The 13,445-nt window shown below is 44.7% G+C and overlaps 1 protein-coding gene across 1 annotated transcript in view; it reads left to right on the top strand.

Annotated features, from left to right (window-relative positions):
• zranb3 (zinc finger, RAN-binding domain containing 3) overlaps positions 1-12,332 on the top strand; it is a 115,156-nt gene extending 102,824 nt beyond the window's left edge. Inside the window, exons 21-24 of the mRNA XM_083632952.1 lie at positions 1,286-1,459; positions 3,396-3,588; positions 11,007-11,138; positions 11,817-12,332. Coding sequence (XP_083489078.1) covers positions 1,286-1,459; positions 3,396-3,588; positions 11,007-11,138; positions 11,817-11,915 — 598 coding nt within the window. The 3' untranslated portion in view covers positions 11,916-12,332. The remainder of the gene's footprint in view (positions 1-1,285; positions 1,460-3,395; positions 3,589-11,006; positions 11,139-11,816) is intronic.
• The last annotated feature ends 1,113 nt before the right edge of the window (positions 12,333-13,445 follow it).

Here is a 13,445-nt window from a genome sequence, read left to right as displayed (position 1 = left end):
TCCCAGTGAGAAAGCAGCCTTAGTGTACAAACGGTAAAAAAATATGTCGCAGTCTTCTCAGCTCCTCCATGGTGCCTGAATCAAAAGCAATAAAATACATCCCAATTTTAGACATCTTCCGATAAAAAAAATTCCTTCCTCCTTTCCGATACCCGAACTTGCGTATCGGTCAATACTGAGTAGTACCAATCTGATACCAGTGTGTTTATATATATATATATATATATATATATATATATATATATATATATATATATATATATATATATATACAGTATATAATATATATATATATATACAGTATATGTATACATACATACATACATACATACATACATACATACATACATGCATACATACATACATAAACACACACGCGCACACACACACACACACACACACACACACACACACGTACATATCATTGTGTTTTTTTTTTTACAGATGTAAACTACTAACCCTATATGGTGATATGATTGCTTGCTATCATTGCTCTATGGCCCCGCCTCAGGTTAACCCTTTGATTTCAGGGAAAACATCATTTTTATGTGGGTGAAACCACTGTTTTGTGGGGGTTAAGTGGTATCAGCATTTTAGGCAGTACGGGAGGCATTGCTTACTGGTATTGGTATTGGAACAACTCTAAATTTCATCAAGTTTTTTAAAATACTACATCGACAAAAGCACTTGCTACAGACATTGCTACATACACAATTGGCCGTGTCTGCGGGTGGGAAGCCGGTGGGGTAGAGTCCTAGTCGCTGCATTAACGCCTCCTCCAGTCGGTCGGGGCGCCTGTTTGGGGGGGGAGGGGAACCTGGGGGGAATAGCGTGATCCTCCCACTGGCTACGTCCTACCCGTGAAACCCCTCTGCCTCGCTGTCGTGAAAAGAAGCGGCTGACGACTGCACATGTATCGGAGGAGGAGGCATGTGCTAGTCTACAACTCTCCCCGGATCGGCAGAGGCAGTGGAGCAACAACCGGGACAGCAGGGTTAGACGATGGGAGAAAAATCAGAGAGAGGAAAAAAAAAGACTACATCGACTTCTTGAGAGCTGCCTTGGACACTTTATCCAATATCTGACAAGAGGATTAGAACCTAAATCATCTCTAAGTTTCCACTAGATAGCTTTAGCATACAGTATGTTAAGTAATTGTAGGCAGTTGGCTGATGTTTTTGTTTTTTTATTCTTTCATCTCATGTCCCTGATTGATCCCCGAGGGGCTGTTTTGCTCCAGCAGTGTTGGTTAAATGGAATGGATTTTCTCTGTGTTTCTCTGCAGACAGGACGGTGCGGGGGGGGACCGGCACCCGTCAGAGGTCCCAGATCCCCCATCATCATCGGAGTCGGGCTACCTGCAGGCCGTCGACAGCCAGGGTGTCCCTCTGTGTCTGTCCTGCCAGCAGGCCTGCTCTGCCACCGGTGGGCCCTGGGACACCCGATTCTGCAGTCACAAGTACGTAGTGGACTGGACGCAGGGTCCTGGAGAAGTGTTAGCAGTAGCAGTCCTGGATGTACACTAGAGTGTCTGTCATACATATATAGAAACATAGACTTGGGTTAAATAGAATAGCAGCTGCCGGTACATCGGAATTATAACTGGCAGGTTCCCCCACGCAGGTGTATAGAAGTCTAAAGAATGAATTGGAAATTTACAGCTCTTTGGAAAGTTTGGGTTGCACAGAAAGTTGTGAAAAGCATGGAACTCGCCGTGTTCATTCCCAGTAGACTTGTGTCAAAAATAGCAGATGCGTATAAATCTTGGCATTTGTTTTACCCTGCTTGGAGCACCAGATGGGTGGGGTTTACAGCACCGGGACAATTCAGGCAGTCTTAGGTTTGGTTTTCAATCAGAGGAAAGTACATTAAATCTACTTTCAAATAGTTTGCTGTGACTGCCTAAACTTCCTGGCACTCGCTGTCCTCAGTGCCAAAGCCCACCCATCTGGCACCTAAGTAAATTCAATTATACTCGGGGCTTTAAGAAGCTGAATTCTGTGTAAAGCAACACAACGCATCAACTGATTTTCATTGCTTGGCCTGCTAATTGTATCGTGTGTTTGCTATGTTTCGGATTCTGTTGTCTGAAGACGAAAGACGTAGTAGTGAGTGAGTGTGATGTCACCCATCGCTTTGTGGACTCCTCATTGTGAAGCCCCCAGTTTTGCGATTGTGAGCGTCGCCATCTTGATTAATTGGAGCCAGAAGTGACGTCAAATTTGGACGAGAAGAGCCGCAGCATCGCCTGCTATTGGTCTGTGACCGGCGAGCTACGCGATTACTGGACAGGCGACCTGTCAATCACGCCCGTCTTTTTTATCATCTGTTTTACTTTAAACAGGTGAGTTATATTTAAAAACAAATCGCCCCCTGTACAGTTGGCATGAAAGGTGAAATTAGCTACAGTATAGACCAAAACCGTAAATATATTTATGCTGTCAAGTCAGGCATTTTAACATGGGGGGTTCTATGGACATTTACCGTACTCACTTTTAGAGCCAGTGGCCATTCGAAGAACTGCAGTTTTTGGTACTTCCGCATTGGTTTAAATTTTATGAAATGGAGCTTGGGGCTTGTCTGAAGAAGACTACAAAGAAAAGGCGTTCTCAGATCAGTCAGTAGCTTGTACAGTTAAATATCCTTGTTAGACCTTCAGAAGACCGTAAAGTCACGGTGCTGTCGCCAAACACACAAACACAATGGATTTTCTACAGACTTGTGAGGACTTTATAAGACTATCACCAATCATGCCCAAAACATAGTCTTTTTTTATCGTCTATTTTAGTCCAAACAGGTGAGTTACTGTATATCAAAATTCACCCCGTACAGTTGTCATGAAAGGGGAAATTAACTATAGAGACCAAAACCGTTTATTGGACCAGGCTGTAAATGTGTTTATTTCTGCTGTAAAGTCTGGCATTTTAACATGGGGGTCATTGGGGATTTACTCACTTTTGGAGCCAGCCTCAAGTGGCCATTCGAGGTACTGCATATTTTGGTACTTCCGCATTGGCTTCAACTGTCCAACCCCGGAACTCCCCCCTCGGGTGAGGCACCTCACTCTATCTATATTAAAAGGGAGCAAGTGGGCAATGTTTGTGTATGCGAGCTGCAGGGCGGACGAGCCCGCGCAGCGGGCGAGCCTAGGAATCGAGTACTTTGAAAGTTGAAAAAGAGGTGTTTCTGAAGATTGTACTTCCTCATAGTAACTCCCACAATGCTTTTCTTGGGTGCCAATGAATTTGGATGACAACACTTCATCAGTTAGGTCATAATAGGGCATCGCCATGAACGCACCATGATGCGACTGTACAGAATCTTCTGGTTTCCCTCCATCGACCTCACAACCCGCTCCGCTCTCAGACCTTCTTCCCATGTTTCCCCGCCCGCAGGTGTCAGGAGGAGTTCCAGCTGCGCTCCAGTCAGAGCTTCATGCGCTCGCGGGTGCTGGAGGCGGAGCAGGGCGTCTGCCAGCACTGTGGCCTCCACGCCCACGAGCTGTTCCTGAGGGTCCGCGACGCCCCGCCAGCCCAGCGCAAGGACATGCTGCACAACACCTGGCTCGCCCAGCTGTCACTCAAACAGGTCAGACGGCAGGCCAGAGGAGGGCGGGCTTTCATTTATGGATCAGAACTTAGGTCATTCCACATACTTTAGCCTAAGTGGTCTTCTTTTTGACGTATCAGCAGCACATTAGAATTAAAATATGAAATCCTGTAATTTACACAAAAACCCAAGGGGGTTGCATGCTTTCAGGGTCAACTAATATCACTCTCCCTAGTCCCTACACAGTCGTTTTGGAATTTGCCTGCGTGTGCTCGGGGTGCTTCGTACTCATTCCCACACACACACACACACACACACACACACACACACACACACACACACACACACACACACACAGGCAGGTTGATCTGCACTCTAAGGAGCTAGCTCCCAGTAAAATGGATTGCTGGGCCCATTGATTTTGTTCTTCTCCCAGTGCCAGACCTCGACCAGTAAGCCTGTTTGATTTGGTTGGTTTATCCTGCAAAGACCCCCCCAACACCCCAACACCCCCCCCCCCTCTCTCTCAGCGCCGCCGGCAGCAGCAGCAGCAGCAGCAGCAGCAGCCCTGGCGATCGATGCGTCGGGCTTTGGAGGAAACAAACTCAGCCTCGTGATAAGACGCAGTGGCGGTGGAGGAGCCCCGAGATTATAGGCTCAGCAGCAGCTGGTTCATACTGGGGGGTCTGCTGTGTGTAGTCGGGGGTGGGGGCGTCTTCGTGTGTGCGTGCACGTGTGTGTATAAGCGTATTTGATTCTTCTTGCGGAGGTCTTTGGGATGTGTGTATTTTTTGGTGTGTATGTATTTTAGGGGTAGTCTTGTGCGTGTGCATTTAGTTGGGTGTTTAAGTGTGTGTGTAATGGGGGGCGTATGTTTTCGGCTGGGCCGCAACGCGGTGCCCTATAAACGGGACTGAGTGAGTGAGTGTGTGAGTTATCATCATTGGTCGGGCGTGGCACACCCATACACAGTCCAGCCATATTCATTCATATTCATTCATTCACAAGAATGAGTGCAGATGTGAATTTTGTAAATAAACAAGATGCGTACGTGGTCTGAGCTTCGGTTTTTAGCCCGCATATTACAAAAGACCCCACTGATTAATAACAGGTTTAAAGTCATGTTATAGCAGTCAGGCACACTTAGTGACAAGCAAGACAACAGTAAAACAGACAGGTTTTTGTATTGAGTTTGGCGTCAGTGGGCGTAACCCTCTCCCGTAAGAGAACGAGCCTCGTATCCCCAGCGTTGCGTAGCAACAACACCGGAAGTTACTCCAGGCTGAGTGACCTTACGGATACAAGGTTTTGACCTAGTCTTGATTGGTGTGGGGTATCTTGGTGTGTATGTCTTTGAGGGGGGAGTCTTCTTGGTGTGTTTTTAGGTTTGTATTCTGCTCCTTTGGCGTGTGTATTTCGGTTGTTTGTCTTTTGGTGTGCATTGGGGTCTTTAGTGTGTGTGTCTTTGTATAGATACCCCTGTGTGTGTGTGTGTGTGTGTGTGTGTGTGTGTGTGTGTGTGTGTGTGTGTGTGTGTGTGTGTGTGTGCACACGCGCGCGCATGCATGCGTGCCTTGAAGGGGAAATCTATACAGTGTTAGTACAGTAGCAGGTTCTGGCTAGGTGACATTGGTGGCTCAGTGATGTGTGTGTGTGTGTGTGTGTGTGTGTGCAGACGCACTGACACCTGCCCTTGTGAACAGGCGTGTTTTGTGTGTGTGTGTGTGTGTGTGTGTGTGTGTGTGTGCGTGCGCGCGTGAGCGCGCCCGTGTGTGTGTATGTGTGTGTGTCTGTTGGAATCCATTCCAGCTCGCCGCTTGACGGCAGAGTAACACTCCAAGAGGGAGAATGGATTTTTGGCCCCAAACTCTTCCCACAGGGTTTCTCTCTTTCTATTGTTCTATCTCTTTCTTTCTATCTCTCTCCCTCTCCCTCTTTCAGCATCTCTTTCTGATTCACTGTCTAATTCTCTCCGTCTTCTTCCAGTCACTTGCTTGCTCTGTCTTTTCAGTTTCTTTCTTTTACTCTCTCTTGTTCCATCTCTCCCCTCAGATGCGACAATTTTGTTCAGATGCCAGACACACCCAGTGCCAGCAAGCAATGAGAACGTACCTACTGGTACAATTTCCAGGTCACAGTGTTCCCTGTCATAATCTGGCCCTATATTATAGATAATGTACCTAGGGGCCATCCAGGTACTGGCAGGGTGCAGTTAATGTACTAGCAATGCTCTTTATGCCTGTCTGGGCACTGAATGTACAAAATATTACATCTTCCTGATATTGAGTTACAGCCCCCTTTGCAGAATCCACATCTCAACTGTCGTAAAATTATTCTGCGCAACTTTGTTGGTAAATGGTAAATGGACTGTATTTATAGAGTGCACTTTATATAGTCTATTGACTACTCAAAGTGCTTTTACATGAATACCTCACATTCACCCATTCACACTCACATTCACACAGCAACAGCAGCCATGCAAGGCGCTAACTGCTCGTCGGGAGCAGTTAGGGGTTCAGTGTCTTGCTCAAGGACACTTTGACACGCCACCGGGAGGAGCCAGCCTCGAACCGGGAACCTTCCGATTCCCAGGCGACAGCTCTACCTCCTGAGCTGATACCGCCCCAGTAATGTTGTTACTACATCTACTTTGTTACTACATCTCCTTTGTACAGTATATAATACAGGATATCAGTAAGATGGGAGAAAGGACAGGATATTGGCTTTTACCTAGATTCACCTAGTCAGTGTACAGTACTCCATGAAAAGAGGAATTTTGTGCATTCGTATCACAAGTTATACAGTTTATAGAAACTGGAGCCAAATGTAAACGTATATGGCTAACATCATGACAGGCTAAGAAAACAAGACAAAAAGACGTTAATATTAGGTTCACTGCTTACATTTACAATATACCCACTATTCTGGATACTGGATTTTGACATTACTTTACTTTACTTTATTTCACTTAGCAGACGCTTTTATCCAAAGCGACGTACAACAAAGATAAAAAAGAAACAATACAAGCAATATACAGTATGCACAGTACCAGAATAATCTAGAACATAGTAAAATCTAAAGTGCTATTGGATGTGCAATCAGTGCATTGAAAAAGTGCCTGTGAGATGAATTTGTGCAAGTGCGTCAGTACGGAAGTGGACCTGAAATAAGTGAGTCTTAAGTCTTTTTTTGAATGTAGTAAGGGAGTCAGCGGTACGGACAGGGTTAGGTACCGGTAGTTAATTCCACCACCGGGGAACAACAGAGGAGAAGAGCCTGGTGAGTGAATTGGGTGGTGGAAGTGAAAGGAATCTCTCAGTAGCGGAACGTAGTGGACGGAACGGGGCATAGGGTTGGATGAGGGAGTTTAGGTAGGTTGGGGCTGTATTTGTCAGGGTTTTGTATGCAAGGGTTAGGGCCTTGAACTGGATTCTGGCGGCCACTGGGAGCCAGTGGAGGGAGATGAGGAGGGGTGTGACGTGGGTTCTGTTTGGCTGGTTGAAGATGATGCGTGCTGCTGCGTTCTGAATCATTTGGAGAGGTTTGAATGTGGATGCAGGAAGGCCAGCCAGTAAGGAATATTAATTAACATTAATAACCCACTCTCCCACATCCCTATGTCCATGTAGGCTACCCACAAATACGGGCTATCTGTGTTCTTAAACAAAGTTAGCTAGCTAGTAAGCTAACAGGTACACTGAAAGATGCTAGTTTCTTGACCCTTTTGACAAATGACCTAATTTAACAGCCAGTCCTGTTGTTCTAGCTCACCCGGCCGTCGTCAACAAGAGGCAGTAGTTACTAGGAATAATATGTTTTTCTTGGAAGCCAGCTGCTAATTCCAACTCAGCAATAATAATATAATAGGCTCTCAGGGTCTTTCTGGAGGCCAAGAGATGTTCTCGCAGTCTGGCGCACGTGTGTCGGATCTGGATCCGCCAAGCGCTGGGCACACATCGCATGAACCAAGTCCACTTCCTACCACTAACACAAGTGATGAAGGACTTTGTGCTCCACCAAAACTGACTCGAGGGAGTGTCTGTTTATTTACAGTATTTTCATTTCCTCGATTTAAGTTCTTCAGTGACGGTGTTTCAAACAAATCCAGGACCAGAGATTAAAGGCCATCAGCATACACCACCTGTAGCCAATCCTCCTATAATTGGAGAGCTGTAGAAAATCTAAAATTACCCATGGAATTGGGATGATGGGGGCTTTTAATGCCCCTGTAAAATAAGGAGTTAACTTTCTGTATGTTAAAATTGCTCTGTTTGTCCTCGGTGATCGCCGCTGCCCTCCGCCTGCCTTCTCCCCCTGACAGAGAGCTGGCTCTGACAGGGTGGCAAACACAGACAGTAACATTATAACCAAACCCCGCTCTGCTAATCTCACACCGGGGCCCGGGCGTTTGTCAGTCAATTCAGCGTGCATGCACAGGTTTCCCTGACGGGACGTGCACGTTAATTGTCCATTTCCATATCTATAATCCACACAGTATGGGATGCCAAGCACAAGCCAGCACCAGCAAAGGCAATAAACACAGAGCACTAGCTGGAAAAGCCGACAAAATGTGTTGTTTTACTTTGTTGTGTCGGTGACTGACTCTTCCGTTTACCGTAATTATATACTCCATACTCCATACTGTAATTCTGCGTTCTGGCTGCACTGGACTTGCTCATGCTGCAACATCAAGCTAGCAACGACAACTACACAACACCTCCAGCCGTTACTTCCAAAATAAAAAGGCTTTTGAAAGTAATTTTATCTTAATATGACATGAGGTTTGGTTAGCCTTGTACAGAAACAGCCGGTAGAAATACTTTTTACTTTTATACTTGATTACATTTCAGAGCCTGTAATTTTTAACTTTTACTTCAGGAAAAATGTTGAATCAGTACTTCTACTTTTACCAGAGTGTTTTTTACACAAGTAACTGTATTTCTACTTTAGTAAACAACGAATGTGTTTACGTTTCCCATCTCTGATGGAAACTGAAATCAGTATGGCATGGCGCAGCGCGGCCAACGGTCATTGGAAAAGCCCTAGTACACCTTCACCCTCCATGCTGAAAATAATTCCCAATGTTCATTGTACATAGTATTTTGCATGCAATGATTTACCCAATGAACAGCTGTGTCACAGCGAGCGGGAAATGTACTTCGCCGATTGAGAAAAATACAATGATCTGACTGGCATGTCATAGTTGAATAAGAATTGCATCTACACACATTATAATAACAATTGCATTTAGTGTTTTTCATTTGGGACCATTAAGGCCAATTACCTTAACGGCGTGCGGTTGTGAAGCACTGTTTAGAAAATGAGGTTTAGAGTGTCAGGAAATGCATCTAAGTGATTGAGAAAAACAATCAAAAAAGCAAATGTAATACTTGTAAATCCAAAATATTAAGGGAATATTAGTATGCATGTAATCTAAAATGACAAGGTTTGGGTGTGAATTTATGAGTCTGTACCCTGCTAGCATGTTATGAACTGTTTTGCTCTGTTTTTACACTTTTGTGTGTATATCTTTGTCAGATTCCATGTATCCACTCAAGTTCCCATACAACCCACAAATAGGCCTATATATGCCACAGAAATATTGTCATGTATGTATGTAGCCAAGGCATCAGACAGCTGATAGGAACTCAACTATCATAGTGTCGTTTGATTTGATGTAGCCGGTCCAGTCTTCAACGAAGATGTTTGCATGTATGGAAGCGGTGGAGTACAGAGAGACCTTTGTCACAGTCTGGTTTGTGCAGTCGTTCCCTGCTCAGGCTTTCTTTCATATGCCTTGCTGTCATGTATACTGCACACGGGGCTTAGGCTCATTTCATTTGATTGTCTTTTATTGTGAAGCGCAGTACAGAAGTGCCCCCGCTGTGTGAAAATTAGTTTAATCTGACTGAGTTGTGTGCATGCATTCGCACGCACGCGTGTGTGTGTGTGTGTACAGTATGTGTGTGTGCGTGTGTACTGTGTACAGATGAGTGGGTGTGTGCATGGGCGAGTGTGCGCCATCAAATCACAATTGAGGTCACGGGAGGATGGGAGACAGACTTTGCTGTGCTGAAGACATCACAGCTCAAAGAATTCACTTCAGGGTGGATGGATGCTTTGGGAGGGCAGTGTAATTAAAGCTTGTTACGGTGATTTACAGCAGAAAATACCCAATGTTTGCGCGAAGATGCTCCGTGTTTGTGTGTGTGTGTGTGTGTCTGTGTGTGTGTGTGTGTGTGTGTTTTAAGAGCTCTCCTAACACTGCAGATGTGTCGTCATGATTAATGGAACCACCAAGACTGTTCCTATTTTGGAAAGTGGTTGTTCTTTTGATACTGTACTTACATGGACACTTGCTTCAGCTGTAAACTATTAAAATACCAACCACTAGCAGAAGCCGTTGGTGCATGCGGATACAATGCGGATTCATCTTTGGCAGTTTAGGGCATGTGCACAAGATACTGGACTGAAGGAAAAGAGAAGGTGCAGAACATCTAGTTAAATACTGCTCTGTGTCCGCCATCATAGGCAGCTACTACAAAGCTACGAAAAAGACATATCCACCCCCTATCCCTACTTGTTCTGTGAATGTTTTATAACCTGCCTGTGTGTCTGTCTACACTACAGGACAACAGGGTGGTCATGGTTTTACATATCACATTGTGACTAGAGGTGGAACAGTACATCACGAGATATTTACAAATCGATGCAAATGGGTCAAGATTCAAATCGTGAGATTGTATTTATTTATATGACCTTTATTTCACCAGGCAAGTTTCTGTTTCTGTTTCTGTTTATTTGGATCCCCATTAGCTTCCACGACTGTGGTCGCTACTCTTCCTGGCAAAAGTGCAGATAAAATGTACATACGGTACATACATTTACAGTTTACAAATGAAATGATAATAACAAAAGGCAAGTCATTAAGAGCAAATTCTTATTTACAATGGTGGTCTGGAAAGCGACAGATGAAAAATGAATCGCAATGCTTTTCCCCCCCAGTTTTTCTTTTACAAAGAAAATTATATATGCATTCATTGCAAAGTTTGTGTTTTGCGGTTATACCCTACCTCAGAAAGAAAGAAAAAGATTACCGTATTTAATTTGATAAAGCAAATATACAAAAAATAAAGTATTTTGTGGGTTTTGTCTCAGAAATAATTAAAGGAATGTTTTTCAGTCATAATTTGTCTGCAATCTCATTTTGTTAAAAATAATAATAATAATAATAGTGAGAAAATCGTATCATGAACTCAGTATCGTGAATCACATCAACTGTGAGTTGAGTGTATCGTTACACCCCTAATTGTGGCTTGTGACTTGTGTTTGTCCTTAATTGAAAATCCAAATTAAGAAACTGTGTGTTTGTGTGTGTGTGTGTGTGTGTGTGTGTGTGTGTGTGCGCGCTGCGTGTCTGCCTCTCTGTGTGTGTGTGTGTGTGTGTGTGTGTGTAGCTGAATGAGATGATCCGTGCCCCGGTGGAAGGAGACTTCTGGCAGGTGGACCACATCCGGCCGGTCTACAGTGGAGGAGGCCAGTGCTCGCTGGACAACCTGCAGACCCTCTGCACCGTCTGCCACAGAAGTGTACGTCCACACCCCACCTATAGCGCATCCATCACCGCACTAATAACCACCATAACACCGGCGTCAAAGCCAAAGAGCTCAAGAGGCCAACGCAATTTGTATGTTGTGCAACATTCAGCGTCCACAGTGTGCGGACCTAACCCTAACCCCCCGAAACGAAAAGCAAGGCCCATCACTCATGTCGAGGATCGTATATCACGCTAATAATGTTATACACGCTCAAACACATTGATCAAAAGTTGCGGCGTCTCTCACAAAGCTGTATATTGCCACTAATGAGATGATGTGATGTGGCTATGTGTCATATAGATGTATGGCATTCATTCCAAAAGGCTATATATCTGTCTCAGAAAAATGTTACTACTTGAAATTTCCTCAAGTCAGTATTTCACAAACATGGACGATTCCTGTCCTTAAAACACCAAACGGATATGTGCTTTACTTCCAAGTCAGCTCACATTCCCTCAGCGGAGGTGTCCCTTCTTCACACCTTGACACATAGAAACCAAACTGATGCACTGAGCGCCCGCACATTCCGATCAGGGCAGGGTCCTTTTAAATGTTTACGCCGCCACCCAGACACTTTAATCTAGAGATTCTCAACAGATCGATCTGTTGTTTCCAGCGTCGGCTGCAGGTTTGACCTCAATACGTCGTCTCATGTCTCCTCCTACGCAGAGAACGAGCCAGCAGGCCAAAGAGCGGAGCCAGATGAAGAGAAGTCGAGCGGCCTCCAAGGTTTCGTCGGACATCACCAGGTTCTTCATCAAGAAATGAAAGGGATTTCTCCCACAGGAGTCACACAAACCACATCAAAGATGGATTATTTCCCATGATATACTGTAGAGTCGGGATGCTCGGTCCGATACTGTGCTCATGTAGGCCTACTGTCGTCGCACTTGCAAAACTACTGATACAACCCGCACCGAGGTTAACGTGAAAAGTGAAACAGGCTCACAGCTAACAGCATTGCAGAGAAGCTTGGCTGTTCACACATAGCGTGTTTTGCGTGGAAAAACGCTGCCTGGAGCACTTTTTGTGAGGAGGGCAGCAAACAAAACTGTGTTGTGGAACAAGCAAAGGCTTACTAGATTTTCCCAATACATGTCCAGTAGAATCCATATTGTCTTTATGATCGCTGTTGCAGTAACGGAAATTCACTGATTATTACAAAGTCCTATTTCTCCAATGGCAGTTTCACTTCGTTAGGTTGTATTGATGTGTTAAAGCTCTACTCAGCAAAAATGAGTATTGGGCAATCATGATGTGTTCAAAATGTAATTTTGTAAAATTTCGTTTTATCGAGAAACTTGAATAAATACAGTTGTTTTGAAGGAGAAATGTGTTGATGTTTTCACAGCAATATAAAATAGATATTAGAGATTACCGATGCATAAACTAAAGAAAAGGACTAAAACCCATAATGTTGAAAAGTTTATTTTAATTAAACATAGGCATTTCAACAAACAAATAAAAATCATATTGTTCGACCCCTAATTAAGTACTCATATCGGACTCCGTATCGGCAAATACCGAAATGCAAACACTTATACTTGGTGTGAAAAAAGCAGTATCGGTGCATCGCTAATGTAGGACATCGCTAAATGACAAACCTCACACTAAACATCAGTAGAGCCGTTTCCCCTTACGGATCAGGATAAAAGACTGCATTTCCTTTGAATCCGTATCACTTTATACAGATCCCTACTTGAGCTGAATCTTTCTACAACCTCACGCTCCGATGGCATCAGCGAAGTCCCGCTGGAAGCCAGGCGCCCGCGCGTGTCATCGCAGGGCCTCTGCAGCGCCAGAGATTTACCTAAAAACAGCGGCCGACTGCATCAAATGCAAATTTGAGCCCGGCTCCCCGCTCGCTCCCGAACCGTCACGAATGCGGCAGTTTTGATTTATGACGGGGCCCCCTTTCGCTCGGGGGCTGAAATGGAGCATGTTGTTTAGAGCGCCGCTGCTATTTTAAGATTGTGCAAACTTGGTGGAAAAAGTAGCAGGTGGAAGATGGGGGAGGAGGGCTGTGATTAAAGTTCTGGGGCGGAGAACGCGAGCGACTGTCCTCGTTAGCGCTCTCAACAAGTGATGTCTTGTAATTCTCCCTCCTCCTCCGAGTCCCGTAACATTTTTTGGGGAGATGGATGAAGATCCACCACTGAAATAGAAAAGCCCCGTTTCTTCGTTCTGTTTGTCGTTTCACATTGTCGTCTATGATAGATCTGCAGCCATTGATTTATAGATTTTTTTTTTAAAGCCGCGGATCGTAAATACAGCGAGAGTTTCGGTCGTCTCTGACAA

This window comes from Poromitra crassiceps, assembly GCF_964638095.1.
Source record: "Poromitra crassiceps genome assembly, chromosome: 3".
Lineage (NCBI taxonomy): Eukaryota > Metazoa > Chordata > Actinopteri > Beryciformes > Melamphaidae > Poromitra > Poromitra crassiceps.
Note: the sequence above shows the minus strand (reverse complement) of the source record. Positions and strands in the feature narration are given on the sequence as shown.